The following is a 27,567-nucleotide window of genomic DNA, read 5'->3' as shown; positions in this document are numbered from 1 at the left end:
GCTATCTTTAAACAACAATAATTTTATATTAAACAATATTTTTTTTTTATAAAGTAAAAATAAAAATGATACTATAAAAGAAAAGGTGTGGAGCCATCACCCATATCAAATAGTAATTGAAATGTACCACGCGGAGAAACTGATGGGCCATGTTTTTAGTTATAGCGTCAAATTTGGCAATAGTTTATCCCCCGATTTCCTTTTACGTTTTCTTCCTTCTTTCCTCAAACAGTCCCAATTCACACACTAACCCCACTCCATCACATGCTTCACATCTCACTCCATCATTATATAAATCCCACAACCCACACCCAAAAAAAAAAAAACTAGCAACACAAAAAAGGCAAAAAAAAAAAGTTCAAAAATGTTAACTCTGAAAGGAGGAAGCAGGCCACCATGGGTAGGATTAGGAGCAGCAGTCTGGGTTCAAATAGCGTCAGGAAACACTTTCACTTTTCCTCTGTACTCACACTCTTTGAAATCTGTTTTGGGTTTTAATCAAAGACAAGTTACACTTCTTGGTGTTGCTAATGATATTGGAGAAAACGTTGGGTTGCTTCCCGGGATCGCTTGTAATAGGTTCCCGCCTTGGTTGATTCTTTCGGTTGGTGCGCTTGCTTCTTTTGTTGGGTACGGTGTTCTTTGGCTTGCTGTTACCCAAACAGTTACTAATCTTCCTTACTTACTGGTATGCATGTAACAACTCTTAGATCTAATTTCAATTTTTATGATTTTTTTTTATAATAAAGTTTGGTAAAGTAAATCTTACTCAATACATTGATTATTTGATTGATTATTTAGAAACTGCATCTGTTTCTAAAAGTGCTAGAGGAGAAAACTCTTGATCTGACACTGAAAATAGAGAAATAGCATTTTAAATCATTCTATTAATTTTTTTTAGTTGTGATTCAATAATTTTCAGTTATTAAATTGTTAATTGAGGAGAGTTTTTTTTTTTTTTTGGACCGTTTTAACATGTAATTTGGAATTTAAGAAATCAAATTTTAGTGTCATGTGTTTGTTTTTCTTTAAGATTCATGTTTTTATTGTGTTTTCTCTTCACATTTAATTTAATTTTGATTTGTGTTGATTCTCTGCATGATTGAGCTGAAAATGTTCATGATAGTTAGCACTTTAATAAGGAAGTAGAATTTTAGTTACACATTTATGTTTTTTTTTCCTTCCTGGATTTGGATTGCTTTTGATTTAAAAGAGGAGGCATTCACGCAATCAATGATGCTGGAACCTTGGATCCATCCATGTGAAAATATGGAAGAGATGATGTGGAATGATGGATGAATTTAAGGTTCTGATTCATTGAAAGTGTGATTGTGTTTTGCTATTGAGAGCATGAATGTGTTTTCTATTCTTCCATACCGCGTGAATGTGTGTTGAATTGACTACTGGCAATCCAAATCTGTTCTTTTGGTGCAATGGTACTAATAATGTGATTTCAATGTTAATTAGTTTCTTCGTTTAATTAGCATTTTTGTTATGGATGTACATAGGTCAATGTTGCATTTGGTATTGTATAGAGTTTGACTGAAAATGGCTAACTGTCATTTGTTTTTGTATCATGTTGCAGCTTTGGTGTGCCCTTGTTGTAGCTTCCAATAGCAGTGCATGGTTAACCACCTCGGTTCTAGTAACCAACATGAGAAATTTCCCAGTTAGTCGAGGCAAAGTTGCGGGAATCCTGAAAGGTTATGGAGGGCTTAGTGCTGCAGTTTTCACTCAAATTTACAGCCTACTGCTTCACGACAATTCTTCTAAGTTCCTCATGTTACTGACGATCGGTATTCCAGCCGTTTGTTTGAGTATGATGTTTCTTGTTAGGCCTTGTACACCAGCTTTGGATGAAGACTCCACATCTAGTTCTCATTTTATCTTTATCCAATGTGCTAGTGTTGTCTTGGGTGTATATCTTCTTTCAACCACTATATTTGGCAATCTTCTTACATTAAATGGTACAGTTTCGTATATTTTGGTGGCTGTGATGGTTCTTCTTCTCATGGCTCCAATTGCTGTCCCTGTAAAGATGACATTGTATCCTAAAAGAGTTTCAAATTCAGAGCAACCACTTGGATCTTCAGACTCTCTCGGTCAAGGAAAAGATGACAAAATGGAGCCGTTGCTAGGATCTTCGTCAACAGGAGCCCTTGGAAGCTCGAACGATGATGATTCGTCTGAGGTAGCTATGCTTCTTGCATTAGGTGAGGGAGCAATAAAGCAGAAGAAGAGAAAGCCTAAACGTGGAGAAGATTTTAAGTTTACTGAGGCTATAGTAAAGGCTGATTTCTGGCTACTATTTTTTGTTTATTTTGTCGGTGTTGGCACCGGAGTTACTGTGCTCAATAATCTAGCCCAAATAGGTATTGCACAAGGTGAAGAAGATACTACAACTTTACTGTCGATTTTCAGTTTTTGCAATTTCGTTGGTCGGCTTGGTGGAGGAGTTGTTTCAGAGCATTTTGTCCGGTTAGTGAATCTTATTTATGACAGTGAATTGAAAAATCTATTCTTTATTTTTATAGACAAACATTAGTGTTAAGAATGGCATAGAACTGTCAATTTTCTGTGTTCAATTGATATAATGGATTTCTCCGTTTTTAACAATTTTCAGGACCAAATTGCTCCCAAGGACATTCTGGTTGACATGCACACAGACAATCATGATATTGGTATATCTTCTATTTGCCTTTGCTGTAAACGGAAGCCTTTATCCCGCGGTTGCATTTCTTGGTGTCTGCTACGGCGTGCAAGTTTCCATAATGATCCCTACCGTTTCCGAGCTTTTCGGTTTGAAGAACTTTGGCGTATTGAGCAACGTCATGTCATTGGGTAATCCACTTGGGGCAGCCATTTTCTCAGCTCTGCTAGCAGGTTACATATATGACAAAGAGGCAGCAAAGCAGCACGGTCTCAGTCTGCACGGTCTTAACCTTCTTGCTTCTGAAGTTTCTTGCATCGGCGCAGATTGCTTTAAGCTGACATTTTTCATTCTCTCTAGTGTGTGCGCTGCCGGCATCATCTTGAGCATCATTCTGACTCTGAGAATTAGACCTGTTTACCAAATGCTTTATGCTGGAGGATCTTTCAGAATTCCTCAAACATCTTCTAGTACCTAAGAAGAAGTTAGCATAGTTGAACAATGAATAAAAGCAGAACAATATTTAAGTCAGTTATATAACATAGTTGAGCAACAATGGGGCCACATGTTTAGTCTTGTGAAGTTTTACAAGTTTATGTTTTCTACTTTATTTGCTTTTGGGATTGCTTATGCATTTGATTTGGTTTTATGCTCCAACACCTTTAGACATGAAAATATGAGCTAATGTTATTTCTTGTATTTTTTGGTCACTGCTGATAATTATACAATTTTTTTTCTCCTCGTTGATGTCAACCGGCAAGTTGCTTCCTATGACAAAAAAACAAAAAATAACTATTGCACAACATGAAATATAATATGGAGGACAAAAAAGTACAAAGAAATCATAATTTAAAGATTAACTATACAAATAGTGTGTAAAATAAGTAATCATTTAAAAAAAGCTATCAATCTGAAGTACAAGTTAAATTTGAAAGACTAAAGGTGCAATTTTATCTTTTCATTTTATTGTAGTTTAAAAAAAAGACCAGATGTAATTTTATCTTTTCATTTTATTGTAACATACCCTTTAATCATTGACAGGAGATACGTGATATCGAACTAGATATAGATAGAATTCGCATTATTGACTTTTTAAAGTGATGGATATTTTTTTTAAGGGGTTGTTCTTTTTATGTATTTTTTCACATAAATTTAACATTACATATCATTACAAACGGATGGTTCAGGACGTTGCAACATTTTTATAATATCTTTGGTTGATTGTGCAATCGCCGCATCCACTTTAATTAGACACTTCGTTGAGTAACAGTAAAAAGTACTCCACATAAACTTTAAATTATCATTCGTCTTCAGTTCAAGCATGGTGAACTTTATCTTTTCTTTGTTGTCAATCAAGGGCGAACGATACTCGAGTTTGACAATTCCTTGTTTTTCTAGATAATGTAAGAGAGTATTCAGTTTGAATTTCAATTCTTTGTTTTTCTAGATAATGTAGGAGAGTATTCAGTTTGAATTTCAGATAGACGAGAAACACGTCATCGGAAATGGAACGAGAGACCATATTTATAGAATATTTAGATCAATAAGAACTTTACAAACCCTATCATATGCATCAGGACATAATTTGGAGATGCATCTCTGGATCCGTCCCTTTTTAAAAAAATAAAGGCCTTTACAGAGATGCAAATCCGTATACTCCCCTCTTTTGTTTTTTTAATACTTAAAAGGTATGTTCGGAGATGCATCTCCAGATCCACCAAAAACACTATTTATGCAGAACTAAAGTATTATGTAGTGTAGAATTTAGAAACCCAAAAATTGTCTAAAAATTACCATCCAATTTTATAAAATCATGCAGTTCGTTACATAGAAAAAATGAGCTACATTGTTAGATTACAACTAAATGTATCAAAACACATGTCACTACCTAAATCTATTGGTGGTTCATTTTGGGACCTTTTCTTATTTGCTTCTCTTTTAGTGTCGCTCAATTTGATGAACTCTTTCATCCTTTCTATAAAGTGATCCAGCCAAGTTTCAACATCTTGCGTAAAATATGTCGTCTACTCAAGTGATGTCTTTGGTATATGACATCCCAGTTTTAAATAAGTTTGAACAAATTTTTTTTTATAGCCAACCAATACACATGATTCATTTAGATGAATTTTAAGGTGACTTACTCCGAAGTGGGTAGAATGTTTTCGAGAATGATATCTTATTAAATCAATACAAATCCTATCATAAGAACTTGCTATAAGATGTCCCATTTTTTAGAAGCGCATCCATTTGTCCAACGGAGCCGAACAACTAAAACAAGGAAATATAGCATTGGAAATTGCATCGCAATTTTCTTTGTTCCCATATAGCTTTATGTATGATTCTACATGCGTCGTTATCTCTTGTATAAGATGATGAAAAACAAATTTCTAGTCGTCCTTTCTTTTATCGAGCAAATCCGAAAATCACAGTTGTTGTCACCTTCAACATTTACAATCCAGTTAATGTATTTGTGCATAAAAAGCAGCATCTCTTCAATATATTTGATTTTTTATAACAAAGCTGAAGGAGGTCGTTTGCTAATGCGAGCACCCTTGAAAACACTTTTTGGAACCTTGTAGTCGGATAATACAGAAAATGCGAGTCAACGTGTTAAAAGTATAAAGGAGAATGTCTCGTGGAGTTGTCACATTATGTCACTTTGACCTTTTCAGGGACACCCTTTGTTTTAACCGGTTTCAATGGTGGTTTCAAATCCGTTGTTTCTAGATAGGCAATCTTCCTCAGTTTCAAATCACAAGTTTCATAAATGAATTTAGGTTTAATTGCAACTTTAGTCCCTCTATTTTGTCTTTTTCTTAATTTTGATTCCTCTATTTTAAAAACCACTATTTTAGTCCTCTTTTTAAGTTTTCTGTGCAATTTTTGCCCCACTATTTTTCTTTTTTAGGCAAAATTAGTCTCTATTTTTATCTTTTTTTCAACAGAAAATTCAACTGGGGGACCAAAATCGGAAAAAAGACAAAATAGAGGGATCAAAGTTACAATTAAGCCATAAATTTATTAAAGTATGAAAAAAATAGAATTCTTACTTGATTAGCTATTAGAGTTTAGTCTAACCCATCATTATAAAAACGGCTTGTAAAGTGAGAGGTGTAACTTTATATAAACTCTTTTAGGAATTTATCTAGTTTGACCTAACTCAACCTTACAAAACTGACTTGTAAAGTGGGGGATGTCACTCTATATATACTATTTTCAAGCCCTATGTCTAACTAATCTGGGACTTGGGATCTTCCCAATACATCCCTCACGTTCAACATTCTTTTGCGCTTCGGTGCATGAATATAAACGGTAGACATCACATAGTCCAATCGATAGACTCTGATATGATATTTTAGTTTGACGAAACTCATCCTTAAAAAATAGAATTGTAAAGTGAGAGGTAACACTCTATATAAACTCTTTTAAGGTTCTATCTCTAACCAATGTTAGAAATTATGATTTTTTTCAATATTTGTCATCCTAAATCATCTTAATTTTGTCTCAGTAAACCAACCAAATTGATAACTATGGACATCACAGTTCCTTCGAATATGCAACATCACACCTATTTATCTTTAAAAGATAAAATTTCAGCCATTAAATTACTTTAAAAAAATCGTCACCAAATTTTTTTCTTGTTTTTCTAAAGTTTCCACGTCTTTGTCTAAAATTATGATTTTTAATTTTTTTTCCTTTTATTTATAATGGAAGGTGATGATTTAAATGATCATGAATGAAATCCATTTCACATGTTAGCACCATGAAGGTAGTTTCTCTAAACAAATGCACCAATGTAATTAGCATAGAACTGAATAGAAAATGCATCCTTAATTAGTGGCTAATTCATACCGTTAGAGAACATCTAGACTTATCAATCCTATTTAATAAGCTTCCTTATATATGGTTCATAATTTAGATGAAACGTTCCACATAGGAAATATTTTTGTGCAACTAAGACTATGGTTAAGTAAGAGTAGGAAATAGAACTTCTCGGGCTCATTCCTTCTAGCTGCCCGTTCTGCGCTGGTTAGAGCCGTTCATCCGTATTTTTTCACTCTTTTTAAAACCGTTTCTTTATTTATTTATCAGTTTTTTTATGAACTCTCAACCATTGAATGAAGCACAGGAAAGACTGAAAATAACACAAGATGATCTATTTTCATAAGGGTAGAGGTGATAAAACAGATCCGATCCATCGAACATATCTGTTTCGTCTATAATTTTTTACAAAAAGTGTTAAGATTTTAAATATGCATCTGCACCCTTTAACATGTATATTTTGTCCTCCCAGGATGAATTAAATTTTTAAGTCTATATTCTCAACTATCCCATTCCTTTCTCAACTATCCGGTTCCGCTCTGTCTCTATTTTCTAAAATTTAAAATTTAGGCTTAAAAATAGCAATGCTTACAGGCCGTCCCATCTCGCCCCAATTTTTTGACAAGATAAACTAAATTTGTAGGTTCGCATCCTCAATTATACCGGTCCCGCTCCGTCTCATTTTTTTTTCCAAAACTTATGTAGATTGAACTTAAACGGAACAGACATGCTGGATTGTCATCATAAATAAAACAAAGCCATTTTTAGAGCATGCAAGACAGATTACCGCACATGACCTCACAATTATCAAGATTAAATTATAGTTAAATAGGGCTCATAAGATATTTGTTAAGTTAAATCGTAATTAAATAAGGTCTGTATTTGTATTTATTTTGTCATAGTTAACTAAAATCCTTATATTAACTATTGCTATATATTAGGATAGTCTCATATTGGAATCATACAACTTGCTTTTATGTAATCTTTTGAATTCGTGCCAAAACGTCATGCGAAAGCACACTGAAACGTAATGAAACATTCTAGTTGACAGAAGAACAGAAAGAAACACCAAAAAAAAAATACTACAAAATTCAAGAACCATCATACTTGATAAAGAAAACACTAATTTCACACCAAGAAAAACCCAAAAAAAAAAAAATCAAGTTGGTTTAAGATCTTCAAACAATGCACGCCACATTTCAGCATCCTCAAAATCACAATCATCTCCTGTCTTGTTGTAGAGACAATGAAAATCATTTGGACTTATTGGTCCAGAAAATCTTGGACTCCTTGTTGTAGCACCCACAAACCTTCCTTCAATAGGCCTATTTCTCAAAGGACTTCTATTCGTGTAAACCATTTTTCTTTCATTCATCTTTCCATCAAGAGGACCAGAAAACTTCAACATACTTTTGTTGGTAACCACCATTTTCTCATCATACATTCTTCCATCCAAAGGCCCTGAAAATGCTATTCTCCTATTTCTATGCATACCCTTATCTCCTTTGAGTTCCTCACTTACCAATGCTCTTCTCCATTTCCCTTGGTTCCAACTTTGCTCTTGTTGCATTGAAATCATGTTCTTGTTTTTTTCTTCTTCATGGAAAATGAGTTTGCTTAGACATTTCTTTATACACTTAACCAAAGAAAACTTCTTGGTGTCTTTTGGCACTTTGTTGTTTTGGTTGTTGACAAGCTTGAGAATTTCTAGCCTGTGTTTGGCAACTGAAATTCCCATGCTTTGGAGAAACTCATGGGTGAAGTGGATTGAGTCTTGTAGTTGAAGCTCGTTGCGGGTGAAAGTGAGGCTATACTCGTAGAGTAGAAAAGGGTCTAGGTTGGTCTTGGATAACCAAGAGAACCAGTCCATAACTTATGGAAATAGGTTTGAGATGTAGTGAATATCTAGCTATTAGCTAGTACTTGTATAGTTGTAGTTTACTTCATGTTTTGAATAGTTGGTATTTGAAGAGCTGAGAGACTATAGTAGTTGATAGTTGAGTCTATATATAATCTCATATTTATTGTATCTTTCACAAATAGGAGAGATTAATCTTTCGAGTCACAGAGAATTATAATAGACAAGAAAAAACTAAGTCAAGTTAATTTTGGACAAAATCAATTTTCTTGACTATAATAATACAGTTATTATTTCCTTTATCTGAAATTTAGGATGGTAGTTTAGATTGAGGGTGACAAATTCCTAGAATATGTGTGGAAGGGATATATAGCCCACGGGTGGTCAGCGTGGATATAAGATATGAACGTACTAAAAAATATTGAAAACTTTACGGAAAGGTTGTGAAATAAATAAACTTTATTGTGTTCCTACAAATAACAAAGAATTATTAAAGAAAAAAACAAAACATATAATCAAAATATGCGGCTGTTTTTATGGATGTTTTTATGGAGCTTATTAGCATGATGATATTGTTAGATTACGACAGCAGCCGGTTTAAGTGGAAATGAAACGGCTTAGTGCCATCATGGCCAAAAAAAATAATTAATTTGCTCAGCAGATACTAATACATCCATGATATGTGCACCATCGAGACAATAGTAAGTTTTTGAAGATTCTCTATAATTTAGCCACATATTAATTTTAGAAAAATAAATAAATAAAATTTATTTTACTATGAATCTATGATTTAAGTGTGATGTATTTTATGAATTCTATTTAATCATAATTTAACTATATCAAATTCAGGAGTAAAGATTAGACCAACACTATTTGTTGAAATATGAGAGAGTGAGAAATATTTGAATAAAATTAAGTGTTTGTTTGAATAGCACTAGACAGATTGTATTATATAATAAGACTTACTTCTTATTGTATCAATTACATAAGGAATATGTTACAGTGTATTTTATTCTATTATAGGTAGGATAAGGAATATTTTATGGAATATTCTCTATACTAATATTAACATAATTGATTATTAACACTCCCCTCAAGTAGGATTATATATATCATGTAAGTCAAACTTGTTACAAATTAATTCACTCGAGAATTCTTAAGAGACTTAGTGAACTTATCAGTCAATTGATTTACAAATTTGACAAAATCTATGGTGATTTCTCCTGAAAGTACATTGTCCCCTACATAATGTCAGTCTATTTCTATGTGTTTGGTTCGTTCTTGGAAAATTCGAATTAGATGCTATATGGAGTGCCACATATGAGTTTTATGGTCTGAAGATCTCCTAATATAAGCTCTGAGAGTATATTTTTAAGCCATGCAAGCTTCTTTGAGGCTGCTTCCATAACACGATATTCAATTTCAGCACTAGATTGTGCAACTGTATTTTGTTTCTTGCTTCTCCATGAGATCATATTACCTCTAATAAGAACACAATATTTAGACGTGGATCTCCTATTCGACGGTGATCCAGGCCAGTCTACATCTGAATAACAAATGATTTTAGCATCACCCTTATCCTCATATAATAATCATTTTCCTAGTGCATTCTTTACGTATCTAAGAAATCAAATGACAACATATCACAAGGAGCATTGAGAAATTGGCTCACAATGCTCAGTACAAATGTAATATTTGGTATGGTGAACGTAAGATAGTTAAGGCTACCCAAAATTTGGAAGAAACTTGACGCTGAGATCCATATGAGTATTAATAGGACGACAATCAAGCATATCAATTTCATTGAGGATGTCTAATGTATACTTGCGTTGATTGATTGCAATGCCTAGAGAGGATTGAATAACATCAATATCTAAGAAAAATCTGAGTGGACCAAAGTCTTTTGTTTGAATTTTTTTTAAAAGATGAGTTTTGAGGCGTTGGATACCTTTAGTATCGTCTTCAGTTATAATAATGTCATCAACATAGGCCACAAGAAAGATGCACCGACCAGTGGAGGAATGAAGGAAGAAACCAGAGTAATTTGCTTCACATATAATCATACTAAATTGTATCAAGGAATAGAAGAAATGACCAAACCAAGCACGTGGGGATTGTCAGCCCATAAAAAAAGAACGACGAAGCCGACAAACAAGTTTATAATTTCCAGGAATTGTAAAACCTAAAGGTTGGTCCAAATAAACTCCCTCTTCCCATTCCCTATGTAAAAAGGAATTTTTAATGTCCAACTGATGAAACAACTAATGATGAATGAAATCCATTGCAAGAAAGAGGTAGACTGAACTAATCTTGGTCACTTGAAAAAAAGTGTCACCATAATCAAGACCAAATATTGTGTGTATCCTTTGGCTACTAAAAGGGCTTTGAAACAGACAATCTAGCCATCTGGTCCAACTTTTACTGTATAAACCCATCGACTTCCCACTGTAGTTTTGTCTAGAGGTAAAGTAACAATGTCTCGAGTGTTATTTTAATGCAATGCAACCATTTCTTCCACCATCGCCAGATGCCAATTTGGATCAATCATAGCTTCACCTATAGACTTTGGAATAGACACAAAATCCAGAGCAGAAATAAAAGAGACATGGGAGGTAGATCGACAGTCATAATTTAAAATACAAGCATATTTAGGATTAGGATGATGAGACCAAATAACTTTTTTCGTAGTCCTATTGGAAGTTCAAGCTTAGGTGACATAACTAGAGGAGCAGTTGGAGCAGAAAATGGTGTTGGTGGATCAATATCATCTCTTATCTTTGATGAACGGATTGTCCATCGCTGGTATACCTACAATGGAGAGGTATGGGCAATAATGGGTGTGGGTGATGGAATGGATATCTTGATCATATGAAGTAAAATTCTAATCAGGTGACAAAGAGGCAGAGAAGAACAGGGAAGTTTCAAAGAATGTGACATTTGAGGAAACAATGTATCATTGAAGTCAGGGATAAAAAACAATGATATCCTTTTTGTATAAGTGAGTAGCCTAGAAATATACATTTGAGATATTTGGCATAATGTTTTTCTTTATCTTGATTGAGGCCGTGAGCAAGGCACGTGCAACCAATGACGCATAGAAGAAGGGGGGATAGATCATATCGCAAGTTTAAGATATAGTATGGAATCTGATCTTAAAGGATCGATGAAAGCACCCGCTTGATAAGGTGACAAGCTAAGAGAAGAGAAACATCCTAAAAATATGAAGGGACATTGTCGTGATGTAAAGGAGTCTATGCAGTTTTAGCTAAATGACGAAGCTTTCGTTCAGCAACACCATTTTGTTGTGGTATGTAAGCACGTGATGATTGATGAATAATCCACTATGATGTTAAAAAGGAATGAAACTGGGATGACATATATTCATGAGTATTATCAGTGTGTTAAATTTTAATGGAAGTGTCAAATTGATTTTTAATTTCGGCATTAAATTATTGGGATACATGGAAGACATCTTAATGGTTTTTCACTAAAAATAACCAAGTACATTGTGAAAAATCATCGATGAGGGTTACAAAGTAATAATATCCTAAAGTTGACTTGACACGACTAACATCCCTAATATCATAATGATATAAAGAAAAAGGTGACACAACACTTTTATTTAGTCGTTGAGAATAGATATAAGAAGTACGTTTGTCTAATTGACACGACTGACACTCAAATGACAAAAGATTAGAAAAACTAGGAAACAAAAGACGCATTTTATTAAGGCTGGGATGACCCAAACGTTGTTGTGTAAGGCAAAGAATCAGAATAAGACAAGTAAGATAAAATAAATTTATTACCAACTATATGATTAGAGGCACCAAAGTCAAGGACCCAAGGGTTAAGGGAGGAGAATGAAGATACAAAGGCTATAGAATTACCAAACTGAGCAACGACGGAAGAAGATAATGGTTTTTGGTTTGCTTTAAACTGAAGGAACTCATTGTAATCAACGGCCAAAATAGTAACATTCTTTGGCGATGGTTGATTGAGAAACTGCAACAACCCTAGGTTGTCATTGTTGTTCTCTTGCCTTTATATGACATTTAATTATCCTGGTTAGTTTCTCGCACGGGATGAGCAGAATTTCGGTAAAAGAGACAAAATCGATGGCTAAGTGATCTTACATGAGATTTGGTGGCTGAAAGGCGTGCAAACAAGGTCGCTTAATGGCGGTCGCGACTGACGGAAAAACAATGGTTGTTTGAACTAGAGCATGATTTTTCTGCGAGTTGAAACTAAAAGTTGAGACCGCATTTAGAACCATAACAGGGAGACGAGGTGGGCGACAAAAAGTTTGCTAGAATTGGCCCCGTCCGGAGGTTACAGCGGCGCATCGGGGCGCTTGTTAAGGTTCTCGTAGTGTTCTCTAGGGATGAGCCATATCAGATTAGGTGCTTCTGTCTGCGGGGGTGGTGTGTCGGAGTCAGTGACTATGGTGGTGGCAGAGACGATGGTGACCGAAGAGTTACGAAAATATGATGTCGGAATGAGTCATAGTAGTGGGTGAAAGGCAAATCAGAGTTGGGATAGAGTTTGCCAAAAAAAAATATCGCTACAAAACAGTGGATCAACGGGGTAAAATGGTGAGAGGTTGTCTCTCAATTTTGTCTTAGATTTTTTAAAATTCGGTAAATACTCATGTTTTTAAAAAAATTGGTAAAAACTCAATTTTTTGAGAAATCCGAGAGTATATTTTGATAGTGTATTTTAAAAGTTTCGGTAAAAATTCATAATTTTTTAAAAAACTCCCTAATATATTTTAAAAAACCCGTTAAAACACATAATTTTTAAAAACTTAAAAAATCACCAAAAATATTTTGGTAAAAACATTGAAATTAGGAGTGTAAGGTTCATCTTAGGGGATTTTGGGGGTGGCAGGATGAATCCTAATAGAAGAAAAAGAAAGAGAATTAAGTACATTTAAATGACATCATAAGATCTATTGGAAGCTTGTAGGTTTAATTTAGAGAATTTCTTTGCCAACCTCCATACCTTCTAGTCCACCTCTGGTGAAAACCCCATACTACCCCTGACTTCGGAAATGCATTTCCGAAATGCAAGAAAAAGGTGTTTTCGGAGATGCATCTCCGAAAACGCCTTTTTTTTTGAAAAAATTGTCTTATTTCGGAAGTTCATTTCCGAAAACAGCATTTCGGAAGTGAACTTCCGAAATACTGCGCGTTTTGCAGATTTATTAAAACACTCCCCTCCCCCATTCATTTACCCTAACTCAAATCAAAAACAAGCAAAGGCGAAAATTTGTGTAAACACACTTCCAAGGCTGCATCAAGGCTCCAATCACATTGCTATACAACATTCAAAAGCCCACAAATCACTCAATTTGTAAGTTTTAAATTTGTTAGATTCATTATTCAAATGCATGTTATTTAGGGTTTCAATTGCATAAATGATATATGGACTGGTTGTTAGTAGTATTTAGGTTGTTTAGAAGCTTTTTGAATTGGTTTTATGTTTGATTTTGGGGTCTGCCATGGAAGTTTCAGAAAACCCCATCGCAGGGATGTTTCGGAAGTTCATTTCCAAAAACACCTCCATCACAGTTTTCGGAAATGAACTTCCGAATTGTATCAGAAGTTCAAATTTTTTAGTTTTTTATTTTGTCTCGCATATTAATCAATTTCAATTGTTTACAGGAACATGTCAGGCAACCAACCAGCACGCATCAGACAGGGTAGGGAGACCCAGACTGCGTCAGCTACACAGGGTAGGGAGTGTCCGTTTTAATTTGCAAGTACTTTATTTTTAACGCCTTTGTTTATTGTGTCTGTTTCTTTGAAGTTTGTGTGCATGCGTTCTGCTTCACCTCCTTTGTTCTTTAATGACTTGTCTGTTTCCCAAGCGTTTTTGTCCCCTTTCTTCTTTTATAAAAGGAGGTCTCATGGACCTTTCTTTCTTCATTTTTACGCAGGAATGGGTGGCGCTAAGGGAAAAAAGGAGGTGAAGGAGAAGAAGAAGGTTTCGACCGGCTCTACTTCGTGCTCTCGCGGAGTGAAGGAGGTGAAGGAGAAGAAGAAGGTTTCGACCGGCTCTACTTCTTGTTCCCAGGGGGCCCGGGGCCCGGATGCTCAAGCTCAACTATCTGGCGTGAGAGTCGTGGTTGATGCTGATGGTTCTGAAACTGAGTGGGATGAGGATTGGTATCAGTATCTTCATTCGGAGGAGTTCGCTCGTCGGGAAGAATAATGTGTTTTTGTTTTGTTTGATGTGTATTTTGTAACGCTCGTCGGGCAGAATAACGTGTTTTTGTTTTGTTTGACGTGTTTTGTTTGACGTGTGTCATACCCCAAAATTTGCCCTCATATATTTACAAACGTCATTTATTTCGAATAAATAAATTGACACAGTTGGTAAGAATCTGAGCGTGAATGGTACATTAGCGCGAGGTCCCGTGCTCGAGTCCCATTACTAACATTTTTTTATTTTATTTGTTACTAACGTAATTTCCGTTTTAAATTACTTTTTCTTAAAATCACAAAAAAAATTGTTTTTTATTTTGCAATTAATTTTTATAGCTTTTTCACTTTTTCCATAAAAAATAGAAAGATTTTAAATTTCACACCTTTTTTACATTTTAGGTTAGTTTTTTTAATTAGTTAAATATAATTATAAAAACTCAATTAAAATAATTCCTTTTATTTGGGCTTTTAGTTATTTTTAATTAATTTTGGTCCATTAAATTTAACCTAATTTTGTATATTATAAATAGGAACAAAACCCTTATTTTTTACTAACACTGCCTTACGGTAGAAACAATCCTGTTTCACCACTTTACTAACCCTTGTAGTCCACTCTCACATTCTTTTACTATAAGGATTCTCATGTCTTCGAATAAAAAATGAATTCTCACGATAGCTCTCTTCATTCACAAATACAAACCTTACATATTCAAGAAAAATCTAGAAATCACAGAAACTTGAACAAACCTCATGTTCATTATTCCAACAATAATACCATTATTTTTTCAAACACTACTCTCAAAGTTTTTTTAGCACAATTATACGCGTCGTTAATTGGATTTCAAGTTTGTGTTTGTTTTGCAGGAAAGGGGAATAGATAAGGCCTTCCGACGAGGCAACCTTCAACCTCCCCACTTTCGTTTCAGATTGCAGCCACCACGCCTTAGATCCGACGTCCATTCACCGCCGTGAACCGCTGCAACTTATGGAACAGCCCCCGGATCGCAACCGCGATGACCGCAAGCCACTACGTGAATCAATGGAGCCTCTCATCCCAGCCACGAACATCAACGACAACCGATCGGTAATACTACAACATGACACCAGATCGCACCAGATCTGCTTCAACCTCACGCAGGTACCACTTGAGATTGAGACTCTTTCTTATGGACATCCGCAATTTTCATTAATTTTTATTACCCTCAGAGTTAACCTTAAAGCGCCCTATCAACCATATCAGATCAAATCAGAGCTAAGTACCCTCACTTTTTTAACTATTATTTTTATATTTATTTATTCTTTATTTTTAGGGTTAATCCCTTTGCCCTCGAATCTGATAATACACTCACGCCTTATTTGTTTCTTTGCTCATTCCTAATGGTCAGAGTCGATGCTTCTGGCAAACCTTTGCCCTCAACCCTGTCAGGCAAATGCCAAGCTAAGTACCTTCTCCCTATTCTATTTTTAATTTATTATCCTATTTTCTTTTGTAGTTAATGAGGGTTGCCCTCGAATTTGATAATGCACTCACTATATGTTTTCTGTCTTGTCTTTTTCCTTTTCAGGGTTTGTCGATCGCCAAAGCTACGTCATTGGTAACCCTAAACCTCATTTTATTTTATGCCTTTTATTATTATTACTTGTGTCAAACCCTGATAAGGGATCCGCTGGTTACAATTTCCCGCCCCCTTTATTGCTTTATATTATTGTGTGGTTAGTAATCTTAGGGAGTGCAAGCCTTAAACTGAATTAGAATAACTAATTAAAAGATAATATAATTGAATATAATCACGTGATTGGTGCACACACGCACGCTTTGGGGTAACCCTCTCTGTTGCCTTGTTGCCTGTTGCCTGTTGCCTTTATGTTTGTTTTGCAGAATAAGCCATGTCCCTCGAATACGAGGATACCTCAGCCATGCTGCCTCGATATGTAAAGGTCATACGACCCTAAATGATGCTGCCTTCGATACACAATTATGACCTCGACCCTCGGATGTTGCCTACGGAAAATGGCTGAGGTATCTTCTGGTTGCCTAACGGAAAAATGGCTCATTCTGATCCTTGCCTTAGACTACCTGCCCTTCTATGGCATGGGACAGTCTTATGGCAAAGGATGCTTCGACGACCCTTCAACTTCCAAACGAAAGGCTTCCTGCCCTCTTATGGCAAGGATAGACCCTTTCATTCTGAAAGGCTAAAAAGAGACCTATCATCTGAGTTTAAGGTAATTGCCCCTAATTGCCTTGCAATGCTCAAACTTTCATTATATTCTTTCTCATAATTTTTCAAAAGGGCTACGCTCATTTACGAGCTAAAGTCCCTATCTCTTTCATCTACATTTTCTAAACGAACGAGCAAGCAAAGCAATTAAGAGCCCATGGAAAACCATGGATGCAAAGGGTGCCTTACACCTTCCCTTTGCATAAATTACCCCCCGAACTTAGATTTCTTTAAAAAAGGTTTTTTTCTGTTTCTTTTTGCCTTTCCGAATATTGTTTGGATAAAATAAAAGTCGGTGGCGACTCATGCTCAACCGCGACATTTCGATCGATAAAAAGTCAGTTCACCGTATTACAACGTGTTTTGTTTTGTTTTGTTTTGATTTCGGATTGTATCTTTCGCACAGTGTTTTTGGATTTTATTTATCATATTAGTATTTTCTGTTTATATGTCGCTTATTTTATTTGCCGTTTGCGTTTAATTAAAATGCGAGACTGTTTAAGAAAAAACATAAAAAAAAAACACAGTTTCTGCATAATTCGGAAATGAACATCCGAATTCACCCCCATGAGGTGTTTTCGGAAGTTCATCTCCGAAGACACCCCCCATGAGGTGTTTTCGGAGATGCACTTCCGAATTATGGAAATTTTTTTAAAAAAAAAGCGCTTCGGAAGTTCATTTCCGAAGCAGGAGTATTTTCGGATTTTCGCTGGGGGTGACCCCATAGAGAGGTGGCTAAAGAAATTTTCTTTTATTCCATTAGATAGCATTACAAATTTATGTTATGAATGAATGAATGGAAGATCAAGGTTACATATGACACTTGCTCCTAACAAACTCTCCTCGAAGTTGAGAGGTGAATGAATAAAAAAGAGCAAATTCCAAATTATCTTTTCTCATCAAATACTAAACAAAATAATACTTGACAAACCATTATAATATTGAGCAATTTTTTTTTCCGATGTTTGATTAACAATAAACATCAAAAATAAAATTTATTACAGTATCATTTTAAAATGTAAATATTATAGAGACTTGAATCAATTTTTATTGCAAGACAATTAGAGTTAGTTAGATTGTTCATTCTCTTTCTTTTTCTCAAACTCTCAACCCATGTGGGTTAGTTCAAATGGATGCATGCATGCGTGCTAAAACCCACTTCCATTTGTGAGGAAATTAAATATGGATCATTGATGAGTTGCTCAATAAGATTCATGGTTCAAAAGTCTTTTCCAAACTCAATCTACTTTCCATGTACCTTCAAATACCCTCACGTCCGAAGATACCTTTAAGATGACATTTTATACAATAGATGGCCTCTTTGAACAATTAGTCATGCCTTTTGGATTGTATAACACACACGCGATCCATATTCTAAGCAACCATGAATGTGATATTTCAAACCTTCCTTTATCTTGCTTCCTTGTTCATCATATTCCATATATTTTGTTCAATTTTCACCCAAGGCACCTCTTGATTATGTTGTTGTCCGTTGTTAATCCGAGTTTGTTTTTTGATCTCCCTTAATCTCACAATTTCATAAAGCTCACGTTCATCTTCATATTCTTATTGTTATGCAATTCCCAATTCCCTAGTTTAGTACATGTTCCTCTCCATGTTGAGATGTTCAACATGTGCAATCCCATAATTTGAGATTCAACTATGCTTTGCAACACAACAAATCAACCAAATCTTTGGTTTTGTTGAATTTGTACTATGAATATACAAGAGGAGAGAATGTTGCGGTCAGGAGGATGGTGTTCTTTGATCCGTGAGTCACATAACAAATTTGAATTTTGAAAAACAATTATGGCATGTAGAAACAACTAAAACCACACTAATAAATGATGTGATTTCTTTAAGTGGTTCGACGATGATATTTTTTGATGAAAGAGATTTAAATATTAAAAAGTGTTGAAATAAGTGAGACTAAGAGACATTTAGATTAAATTGTGTGTCTCAATAGTACAACCGAAGATAAATTATATAAGAAAGAAAATACAAAACATAGTATCAATATATATATATATATATATATATAAATATATATATATATATATATATATATATATATATATATATATATATATATATATATATATATATATATATATATATATATGTGTGTGTGTGTGTGTCTTATTCTATTCAAGAATACAATAAAAAATATTCTAGAGAATATTCTCTTTCTACATATACATATGTAAATGTCAACACTCTCCCTCAAGCTTGATCATATAAGTCAAATGCACCAAGCTTGTTACATATATAGTTTGTTTTGGGGCTTCACATGGATTTTTTTAAACACAAGTGTCAATCATTAAAGTTGACACAGTTTGAGGAGGTGTCACCAGACTCGATCTTCTCTCTGACAAAGTGACAGTCTATCTCAATATATTTGGTCCTCTCATGGAAGACTGAATTTGAAGAAATCTGTAATGTGTAACGCCTGTTTAATTTTATTCAATTATTTTATTAATTGTTTGTGGATTATTTGGTAGAATTATGGTTTATTTGTGAAATTGTGTTAATTAGAGGGGTGTATGTCTAAACGTGTAGAAACATGGGGGTGTGGCTAGACATTAGAGGTTATGATATTTTATTAGAAGTTAAATAATAATAATAATAATAATAATAATAGAATACATGATTATAAAATTAGTTTGGCCTATATTGTGTTAGCATGAGGAATATTGGGGGTGTTATTGTTAAGCCCGTTAGTGAGATAGAAGTTAGTAAAGGGGTTAACTAAAATAAGAGAGAATTGGAAGAAATTAGAAAGAACGTGAGAAAGAGGAGTTATCGTAGAAGAGGAGAAGAAACACAAAGAGGCTAGGGAAAGGAATCCATTGTAAGAGTGGAGAATACCAATCCAAGGTAAGGGTGGAGTTCTAACTCTATAAGGTTGCGTATGATGATTAGTAGATAGGAATCGGGTTTTGGTTCTATGTGATAATTTTAGGTTTTGAATGGGAATTTCATAAGGTTGATGATTGATGTACGTTGATGACAATTTCTTGTTGTTATGTGTTGTATTGCTTCTAATTCGTGAAATTTGGTCTTGTTGTTGGTTTTTGCAAAGTTTCATGTTTTGACCGTAAATTCAGTGTGCCGCGGCGCGAAAAATACCCGAGCGCATCGCATGCTCGATGTCGAAAAAAACCTACAAAGGGAAGGGAATGGTCATCGCAACCATATCGGGTTCGGGAGTCCGTTACGCGAGAGGAATGTATTAGCACCCCTCACGTCCGTTGTACTCAACGAGGCCCATTTAATTAATGTTGTGCTCGAGTACTATCGTAAAAAGTTTGCAATCTTCTACTTAGGAAAGAGAAATTAGGGTTTTTATTTTTAGTTTATTGGGCTCTCCAAGACATTGCGTCTTGTGCCTACGTATTCCCTCGTGCAATGGGAAAGTCAGAGCTCCGTAGTTCGGGATAGAAAAACCACGGGTTTGTTGGTTGATTTTAGAAGAATGATGCGTTATGTTAGAACAAGAATTGTTCTGATTAATATTCTTAGTTTTGATGATAACAATGTATATGAATTTTGTATAAGATAATGTGGTACTCTAATCCTATGCAATTTCCATTTCAGGAAACATATAAAGAGTATGCACAAAATCAGCGCAAGAAGCACTGACTCAGAAGGTTCAGCATGCAACATCAGAACATGCTCTGGCAAGACATCAAAAGATGGTCAAGCAGAATCAGAACATGGTCTATTGAAGCATCAGAAGAACTTGAGATCAGAAGCAAAAGCACTGAAGTTCTCATGGTATCACGCTAGAAGCACTTCAAGGTCAGAAGACAAGAAGATGCTCTGCACCAAGCTGTTTGACTCTGATGAAATTCAAACGTTGTTTCTACAAACATCAGATCAGAAGCAAGTACAAGATGGTAGGCTACGCTGACTGACAAAAGGAACGTTAGAAGCTATTAACGGCAAAGTCAGTAAAAGCAGGAAAAGCAAGGCTCGAGGTAGTTGACAAAAGAGTGAAACATTAAATGCAATGTTGTACGGATCACGCAACGCATTAAATGCTCCCAACGGTCATCTTCTCAAACGCCTATATATAGAAGTTCTGATGAGAAGCTGAATACAACACTCTGCGCAAACTTACAGAAACGCTGTCAAAGTGAAAAAGCTCTCAAACTTCATCTTCAACCTCACTTCATTACTGTTGTAATATCTTAGTGAGATTAAGCTTAAACTTAAGAGAAATATCACAGTTGTGATTATAGCTTATTAAGAAGCATTGTAATACTCTTGTAAGAATTTATTTTACATTCATTTGTAAAGGGTTCCTAGAGTGATCAAGGTGTGATCAGAATACTCTAGAAGACTTAGAAGGTATCTAAGTGGAAAACCATTGTAATCAAGGTTGATTAGTGGATTAAATCCTCAGGTGAGGTAAATCACTCCAAGGGGGTGGACTGGAGTACTTTAGTTAACAAAGAACCATGATAAAAATCATTGTGCAAATTGTTTTTATCTTAAGAGTTTTAAAACTACACTTATTCAAACCCCCCATTTCTAAGTGTTTTTCTATCCTTCAATTGGCATCAGAGCGCCGGTTCTAGGTGCAAGCACTTAACCGTGTTAGAAAAGATTCAGGAAGATAAAAACACATAGTTTAGATGGCTGGTGAAATTCCAACAACTACATCTACATCTGGCTCTGTTGAGCAACACAATGGAAATGGTAACAATGGTTACACTAGACCACCAGTATTCGATGGTGAAAACTTTGAATATTGGAAAGATAAACTTGAAAGTTACTTTCTTGGTTTAGATGGTGACTTATGGGATCTTCTGGTGGATGGTTACAAACATCCAGTGGAAGCTAGTGGTGTAAAGCTCTCAAGACAAGAGATGAGTGATGATCAAAAGAAGCAATTCAAAAACCATCTTAAGTGTAAGACTGTTTTGCTGAATGCTATCTCTCATGCTGAATATGAGAAGATATCTAACAGGGAAACTGCCTATGACATATATGAATCATTGAAAATGACTCATGAAGGAAATGCCTAAGTCAAGGAGACCAAAGCTCTTGCCTTGATCCAGAAATATGAAGCCTTCAAGATGGAGGATGATGAAAACATTGGGAAAATGTTCTCAAGATTTCAAACGCTAACTGCTGGATTAAGAGTTCTTGACAAGGGATACACCAAGGCTGATCATGTCAAGAAGATCATCAGAAGCTTTCCCAGAAGATGGGGCCCAATGGTGACTACATTCAAGATAGCAAAGGATCTGAATGAAGTCTCTTTGGAAGAGCTGATCAGCGCCCTGAGGAGTCATGAAATTGAGCTGAATGCTAATGAACCTCAGAAGAAAGGTAAGTCTATTGCATTAAAATCCAATTATAAAAAATGCACTAACGCTTTTCAGGCTGAAGAAGAAAATTCTGAAGAATCAAAATCAGAAGAAGAAGATGAACTGTCCATGATCTCCAGAAGGGTAAACCAACTCTGGAAGAGCAAGCATAGGAAGTTCAAGAACTTCAAAAGTTATAAGAAGCTTGAAAAAGGAGAATCTTCTGGAAGCAGAAGATATGACAAGAAGAAGGTCACTTGCTTCGAGTGCAATGAGCCAGGTCACTACAAGAGTGAGTGTCCAAAGCTTCAGAAGGAGAAGCCCAAGAAGAAGTTTCATAAGAAGAAAGGTCTTATGGCAACTTGGGATGATTCAGATTCATCAGAATCAAAATCAGACTTTGAAGGCGAGTAGGCAAACATTGCACTGATGGCCATAGTTGATGATGGATCAGAATCTACATCAGAATCAGATTCTGAAGAGATATCCTTGGCTGCAAAGAAGACAAAGAAAAGCATGTCATGGTACTTGGACTCTGGATGCTCTCGACACATGAAGGGAAAAAGGTCTATGTTCCAAGACCTGATGCTTAAATCTGCTGGAGAAGTTAAGTTTGGAGGAGATCGGAAGGGAAAAATTATTGGCTCAGGAACCATTAGTATTGGTAACTCTCCTTCTATAACTAATGTTCTTCTGGTAGATGGATTAGCTTATAATTTGTTGTCCATAAGTCAATTAAGTGACAATGGTTATGACATAATCTTCAATCAAAAGTCTTGCAAGGCTGTAAGTCAGAAGGATGGCTCAATCCTATTTACAGGCAAGAGAAAGAACAACATTTACAAGATTGATCTTCAAGATCTTAAGAATCAGAAGGTAACTTGTCTTATGTCTGTTAGTGAAGAGCAATGGGTCTGGCACAGAAGATTAGGCCATGCTAGTTTGAGAAAGATTTCTCAGATTAACAAACTAAATCTGGTCAGAGGACTCCCTAATCTGAAATATAAATCAGATGCTCTTTGCGAAGCATGTCAGAAGGGCAAGTTCTCCAAACCTGCATTCAAGTCTAAGAATGTTGTTTCTTCCTCTAGGCCGCTAGAACTTCTGCACATTGATCTGTTTGGCCCAGTCAAAATAGCATTTGTCAGAGGGAAGAAATATGGATTAGTCATCGTAGATGATTATAGCCGCTGGACATGGGTAAAGTTCTTGAAACACAAGGATGAGTCTCATTCAGTGTTCCTTGAATTCTACACTTAGATTCAATCTGAGAAGGAGTGTAAAATCATAAAGGTCAGAAGTGATCATGGTGGTGAATTTGAGAACAGATTCTTTGAGGAGTTCTTCAAAGAAAATGGTATTGCCCATGATTTCTCTTGTCCTAGAACTCCACAGCAAAATGGAGTTGTAGAACGAAAGAATAGGACTCTACAAGAAATGGCCAGAACCATGATCAATGAAACCAATATGGCTAAGCATTTTTGGGCAGAAGCAATAAACACTGCATGCTATATTCAGAATAGAATCTCCATAAGACCTATTCTTAATAAGACTCCTTATGAATTGTGGAAGAACAGAAAGCCCAACATTTCTTATTTTCATCCTTTTGGATGTGTTTATTTTATTCTGAATACTAAAGATCATCTTGGTAAGTTTGATTCTAAGGCACATAAGTGTTTCCTTCTTGGATATTATGAACGCTCTAAAGGCTACAAAGTATACAATACTGAAACATTGGTTGTTGAAGAATCAATCAATATCAGATTTGATGATAAGCTTGGTCTTGAAAAGCCAAAGCAGTTTGAGAATTTTGCAGATTTAGATATTGATATATCAGAAGCTGAAGAACCAAGAAGCAAAGTTTCAGAAGCTGAAGATCTAAGAAGCAAAGGATCAGAAGATCAAGTTGCTACAACTTTAGAGAATCTCAGAATTTCTGAAGAGCCAACAGTCATAAGATCTTCTAGACTCACTTCTGCTCATTCAGAAGATGTCATTATTGGAAAGAAGGATGATCCTATCAGAACAAGAGCATTCCTCAAGAACAATGCAGAATGTCAATTAGGTCTTGTCTATTTGATCGAGCCAACTTCTGTTGATCAAACTCTAGAAGATGCAGACTAGATAATTGCCATGCAAGAAGAACTAAATTAGTTTACAAGGAATGATGTATGGGATCTTGTTCCTAGACCAAAAGGATTTAACATCATTGGTACAAAGTGGGTCTTCAGAAATAAGCTAAGCGAAAAAGGAGAAGTTGTAAGAAACAAATCCAGACTGGTGGCTCAGGGCTATAGTCAGCAAGAAGGTATTGACTATACTGAAACCTTTGCACCAGTGGCCAGGTTAGAATCTATTCGCTTATTGATTTCTTTTGCCACTCAACATAACATCACTCTATATCAGATGGATGTTAAGAGTGCTTTCTTAAATGGCTATATAGATGAAGAAGTTTATGTCCATCAACCTCCTGGATTTGAAGACTCTATGTCTCCAAATCATGTTTTTAAACTAAAGAAATCATTATACGGATTGAAGCAAGCTCCTAGAGCTTGGTATGAGAGATTAAGTTCTTTCCTTCTGGATAATGGTTTCACTAGAGGAAAAGTGGATACTACTCTCTTTTGTAAAACATTTAAGAAGGATCTTTTAATTTGTCAAATTTATGTTGATGATATTATATTTGGAACATCTAATTCTACACTTGGAAAGGAGTTTGCTAAGTCTATGCAGGCTGAGTTTGAAATGAGCATGATGGGAGAACTCAAGTATTTCCTTGGGATCCAGATCAATCAAACATCAGAAGGAACATATGTTCACCAAACCAAGTATGTGAAAGAACTTCTGAAGAAGTTTAATCTTTCTGAAAGCAAATACTCTTATGCATCCAACGTGTATCTTAGGTAAGGATGAGGTAAGTAAGAAGGTAGATCAGAAGTTGTACATAGGTATGACTAGATCTCTTCTTATCTTACTACTTCTAGACCTGATATTTTATTCAGTGTTTGTCTATGTGCAAGATTCCAATCTGATCCTAGAGAATCTCACTTAACAGCTGTTAAGAGAATTCTGAGGTATCTGAAAGGTACTACTAATGTTGGTTTAGTCTACAGAAGATCTAAAGAGTACAACTTAGTAGGATACTGTGATGCTGATTACACTGGAAATAGAATTGAAAGAAAGAGTACTTCTGGAAGTTGTCAATTTCTTGGAAGTTATTTGATCTCCTGGTATAGCAAGAAGCAAGCTACCATTTCCCTCTCTACAACAGAAGCAGAATATGTTGCTGCTGCTGGATGTAGTACACAGATGCTCTGGATGAAGAGTCAGCTAGAAGATTATCAGATATATGAGAGTAACATTCCTATATTCTGTGATAATACTTCTGCTATTTGTTTACCTAAGAATCCTATCTTACATTCCAAAGCTAAACATATTGAGATCAAACATCACTTCATTAGGGAATATGTTCAGAAGGGTGTTCTATCTTTGAACTTTGTTGATACAGACCATCAATGGGCTGATATCTTTACAAAACCCCTTGCTGAAGATAGGTTTAAATTCATTCTGAAGAATATCAGTATGGATTTATGCCCAGAATGAGAAGATGAGAAGTTCTGATGTATGGATTAGTTCTGAAATGATCTTGTTTTATCTTCCTATAAGAAGTTCTGATGATGATCAATTAAAAGTTTTGATTCTGTTATCACTGACGTTTCATTATCTAAGTTGATTCAGAAGTTCTTTTAAAGCAAAACAGCAGTCACCAGCTTTCCAGATGCTGAACACGTGTTCACTCTATTTGGACAAGCACGCGTGCAGTTGAGGAGACGCCGCCCTAGGTAACTGTGCAAATTATTTCAAATGTTACATTATCTCTCCTAACGACATTTCTCATTAAATGCATTTGATTTTTTGTTTTTCTGTAATCATATTCATTCAAACACACATTTCATTTCATTTCAAATCCGTCCCTATATAAACTCATCTTCACAACAATTCATCTCTTTACATTCTCTCTCTTCATTCATCGTCTCTGTAATACGGTGAACTGACTTTATCGAAATGTGCGGTAAGTAAGAGTCGCCACCGACTTTTATTTTATCCAATAAGAAAGGCTAAAAGAACAGGAAAAGACCTTTTAAAGATTTTGAGTTCGGGGGGTAAGTTATACAAAGGGAAGGTGTGAGGCACCCTTTGCATCCATGGTTATCCATGGCCTCTTAACTGCTTAACTCACTTTGTTTTTAAAATGTTTGAATTGTTTGAAAAGCAGGGTGCGAATAGAAATTTGAATAAGAACTTTAGCTTGTAAATAAGCGTAGTTTTTTTGAATTTGATTTTGAAAGAAAGTGGAAAAAAGATTTTGAATTTAGAGCAAGCAATTAGTAACAACTACCCTAAGTTTTGAAATTTGTTCTTTTAGCTTTTCAGGGTGAAAGGGTCTATCCATACCATGAGAGGGTAGGAAGTCTTTCAATTGGATGTGTGAGGGCTCATCGAGTTATCGTTCGCCACAAGACTGTCCCTTGCCATAAAAAAGGCAGGTAGTATAAGGGAAGGATATAATAGTCATTAAATTTTTTAGGCATCATGCGAGGATACCTTAGTAATTGGGACAATTATTCTTTATAAGGCAACCTCGAGGGAGTTTTAATAACTTTGAAGGCAATAGGCAACATTGCTTTAGGTATCCTCGGAATTGAGAGACTTGACTATTTAGTATACTTAGAGGCAACAAGGCAACAATATAAGGCACCAGGCAACAACAAAAGGGATTACCCTAAAGGTGTGTGGGTGCAACAATCACGTGGTTAACTTCGATGATATTTATCTTATAAGTTAGTGATCTAGGTTCAGTTAATAGTCTTGCACTCCCTAGGATTACTAACCATGGCAAAAAAATAAAAAAATAAAGCAGTTTAAATGTCCTAGCTATTACAATAAACACCTGCGGGGAGGGGGAATAAAGGCAAAAAATAAGAGAGATCAATAATTAGTAAAAATCCTTGAGTGCCTTGATCTTCCTCGAACTCTGAAAATTAAAAGGAAAATAATAAGGGTGAGTGTAGGAGAAATTCATTAACTAATTGAAATAAACCCTATTTTGGGCAAAAGGCTAAATAAGAATTGAAGTGAAATTTAAACAAAAAAGAAGTTAGAACTTAGCTTTTTGATCTGATGGCGCGTGGCTGAAGGATTTTTGGTTATTCCTGAAAATTAGTCATGAAGAAGAAAAGTGTTAGTGCATTACAGCTCTACAATAAGGGTTAGCAAGACAATGGTGATAAATTCTAAATCTTGAGGGTTAATAAACAAACCTAAAAATACTATTAATGGTTAAAATTAACAAACCTAAAAATAAAATCGAGGTTAAACATTATAAACCTAAAAATTAAACTAATTAGCCTAAATTATGTAACCTAAATTAATTAATTAAATATTAATTATTAAGATAATTATCATAATAAAAACGTAATCCTAATTATAT

General features: G+C 35.2%; 2 protein-coding genes and 1 long non-coding RNA gene across 3 annotated transcripts; 2 read left to right on the top strand and 1 right to left on the bottom strand.

Annotated features, from left to right (window-relative positions):
• The first annotated feature begins 194 nt into the window (after positions 1 to 194).
• On the top strand, positions 195 to 3,349 carry LOC131594736 (protein NUCLEAR FUSION DEFECTIVE 4-like). The gene is made up of 3 exons (XM_058866936.1): positions 195 to 688; positions 1,586 to 2,478; positions 2,624 to 3,349. Exons 1-3 carry the CDS (start codon positions 365 to 367, stop codon positions 3,126 to 3,128), a joined length of 1,722 nt encoding a protein of 573 aa, XP_058722919.1. The 5' UTR covers positions 195 to 364; the 3' UTR covers positions 3,129 to 3,349.
• A 4,098-nt stretch (positions 3,350 to 7,447) lies between these two features.
• LOC131599085 (uncharacterized) lies at positions 7,448 to 8,621 on the bottom strand. The gene has a single exon (XM_058871574.1). It carries the CDS (start codon positions 8,340 to 8,342, stop codon positions 7,632 to 7,634), a length of 711 nt encoding a protein of 236 aa, XP_058727557.1. The 5' UTR covers positions 8,343 to 8,621; the 3' UTR covers positions 7,448 to 7,631.
• A 4,986-nt stretch (positions 8,622 to 13,607) lies between these two features.
• LOC131599084 (uncharacterized) lies at positions 13,608 to 14,387 on the top strand. The gene is made up of 3 exons (XR_009282542.1): positions 13,608 to 13,682; positions 13,994 to 14,064; positions 14,269 to 14,387. It is a non-coding gene; the product is annotated as an uncharacterized LOC131599084 (long non-coding RNA).
• The last annotated feature ends 13,180 nt before the right edge of the window (positions 14,388 to 27,567 follow it).

Source organism: Vicia villosa, linkage group LG4 (genome assembly GCF_029867415.1).
Source record: "Vicia villosa cultivar HV-30 ecotype Madison, WI linkage group LG4, Vvil1.0, whole genome shotgun sequence".
NCBI classification, from domain to species: Eukaryota; Viridiplantae; Streptophyta; class Magnoliopsida; order Fabales; family Fabaceae; genus Vicia; species Vicia villosa.
The sequence above is the reverse complement of the archived record's forward strand: the minus strand, read 5'-3'. Positions and strand labels throughout refer to the sequence as shown.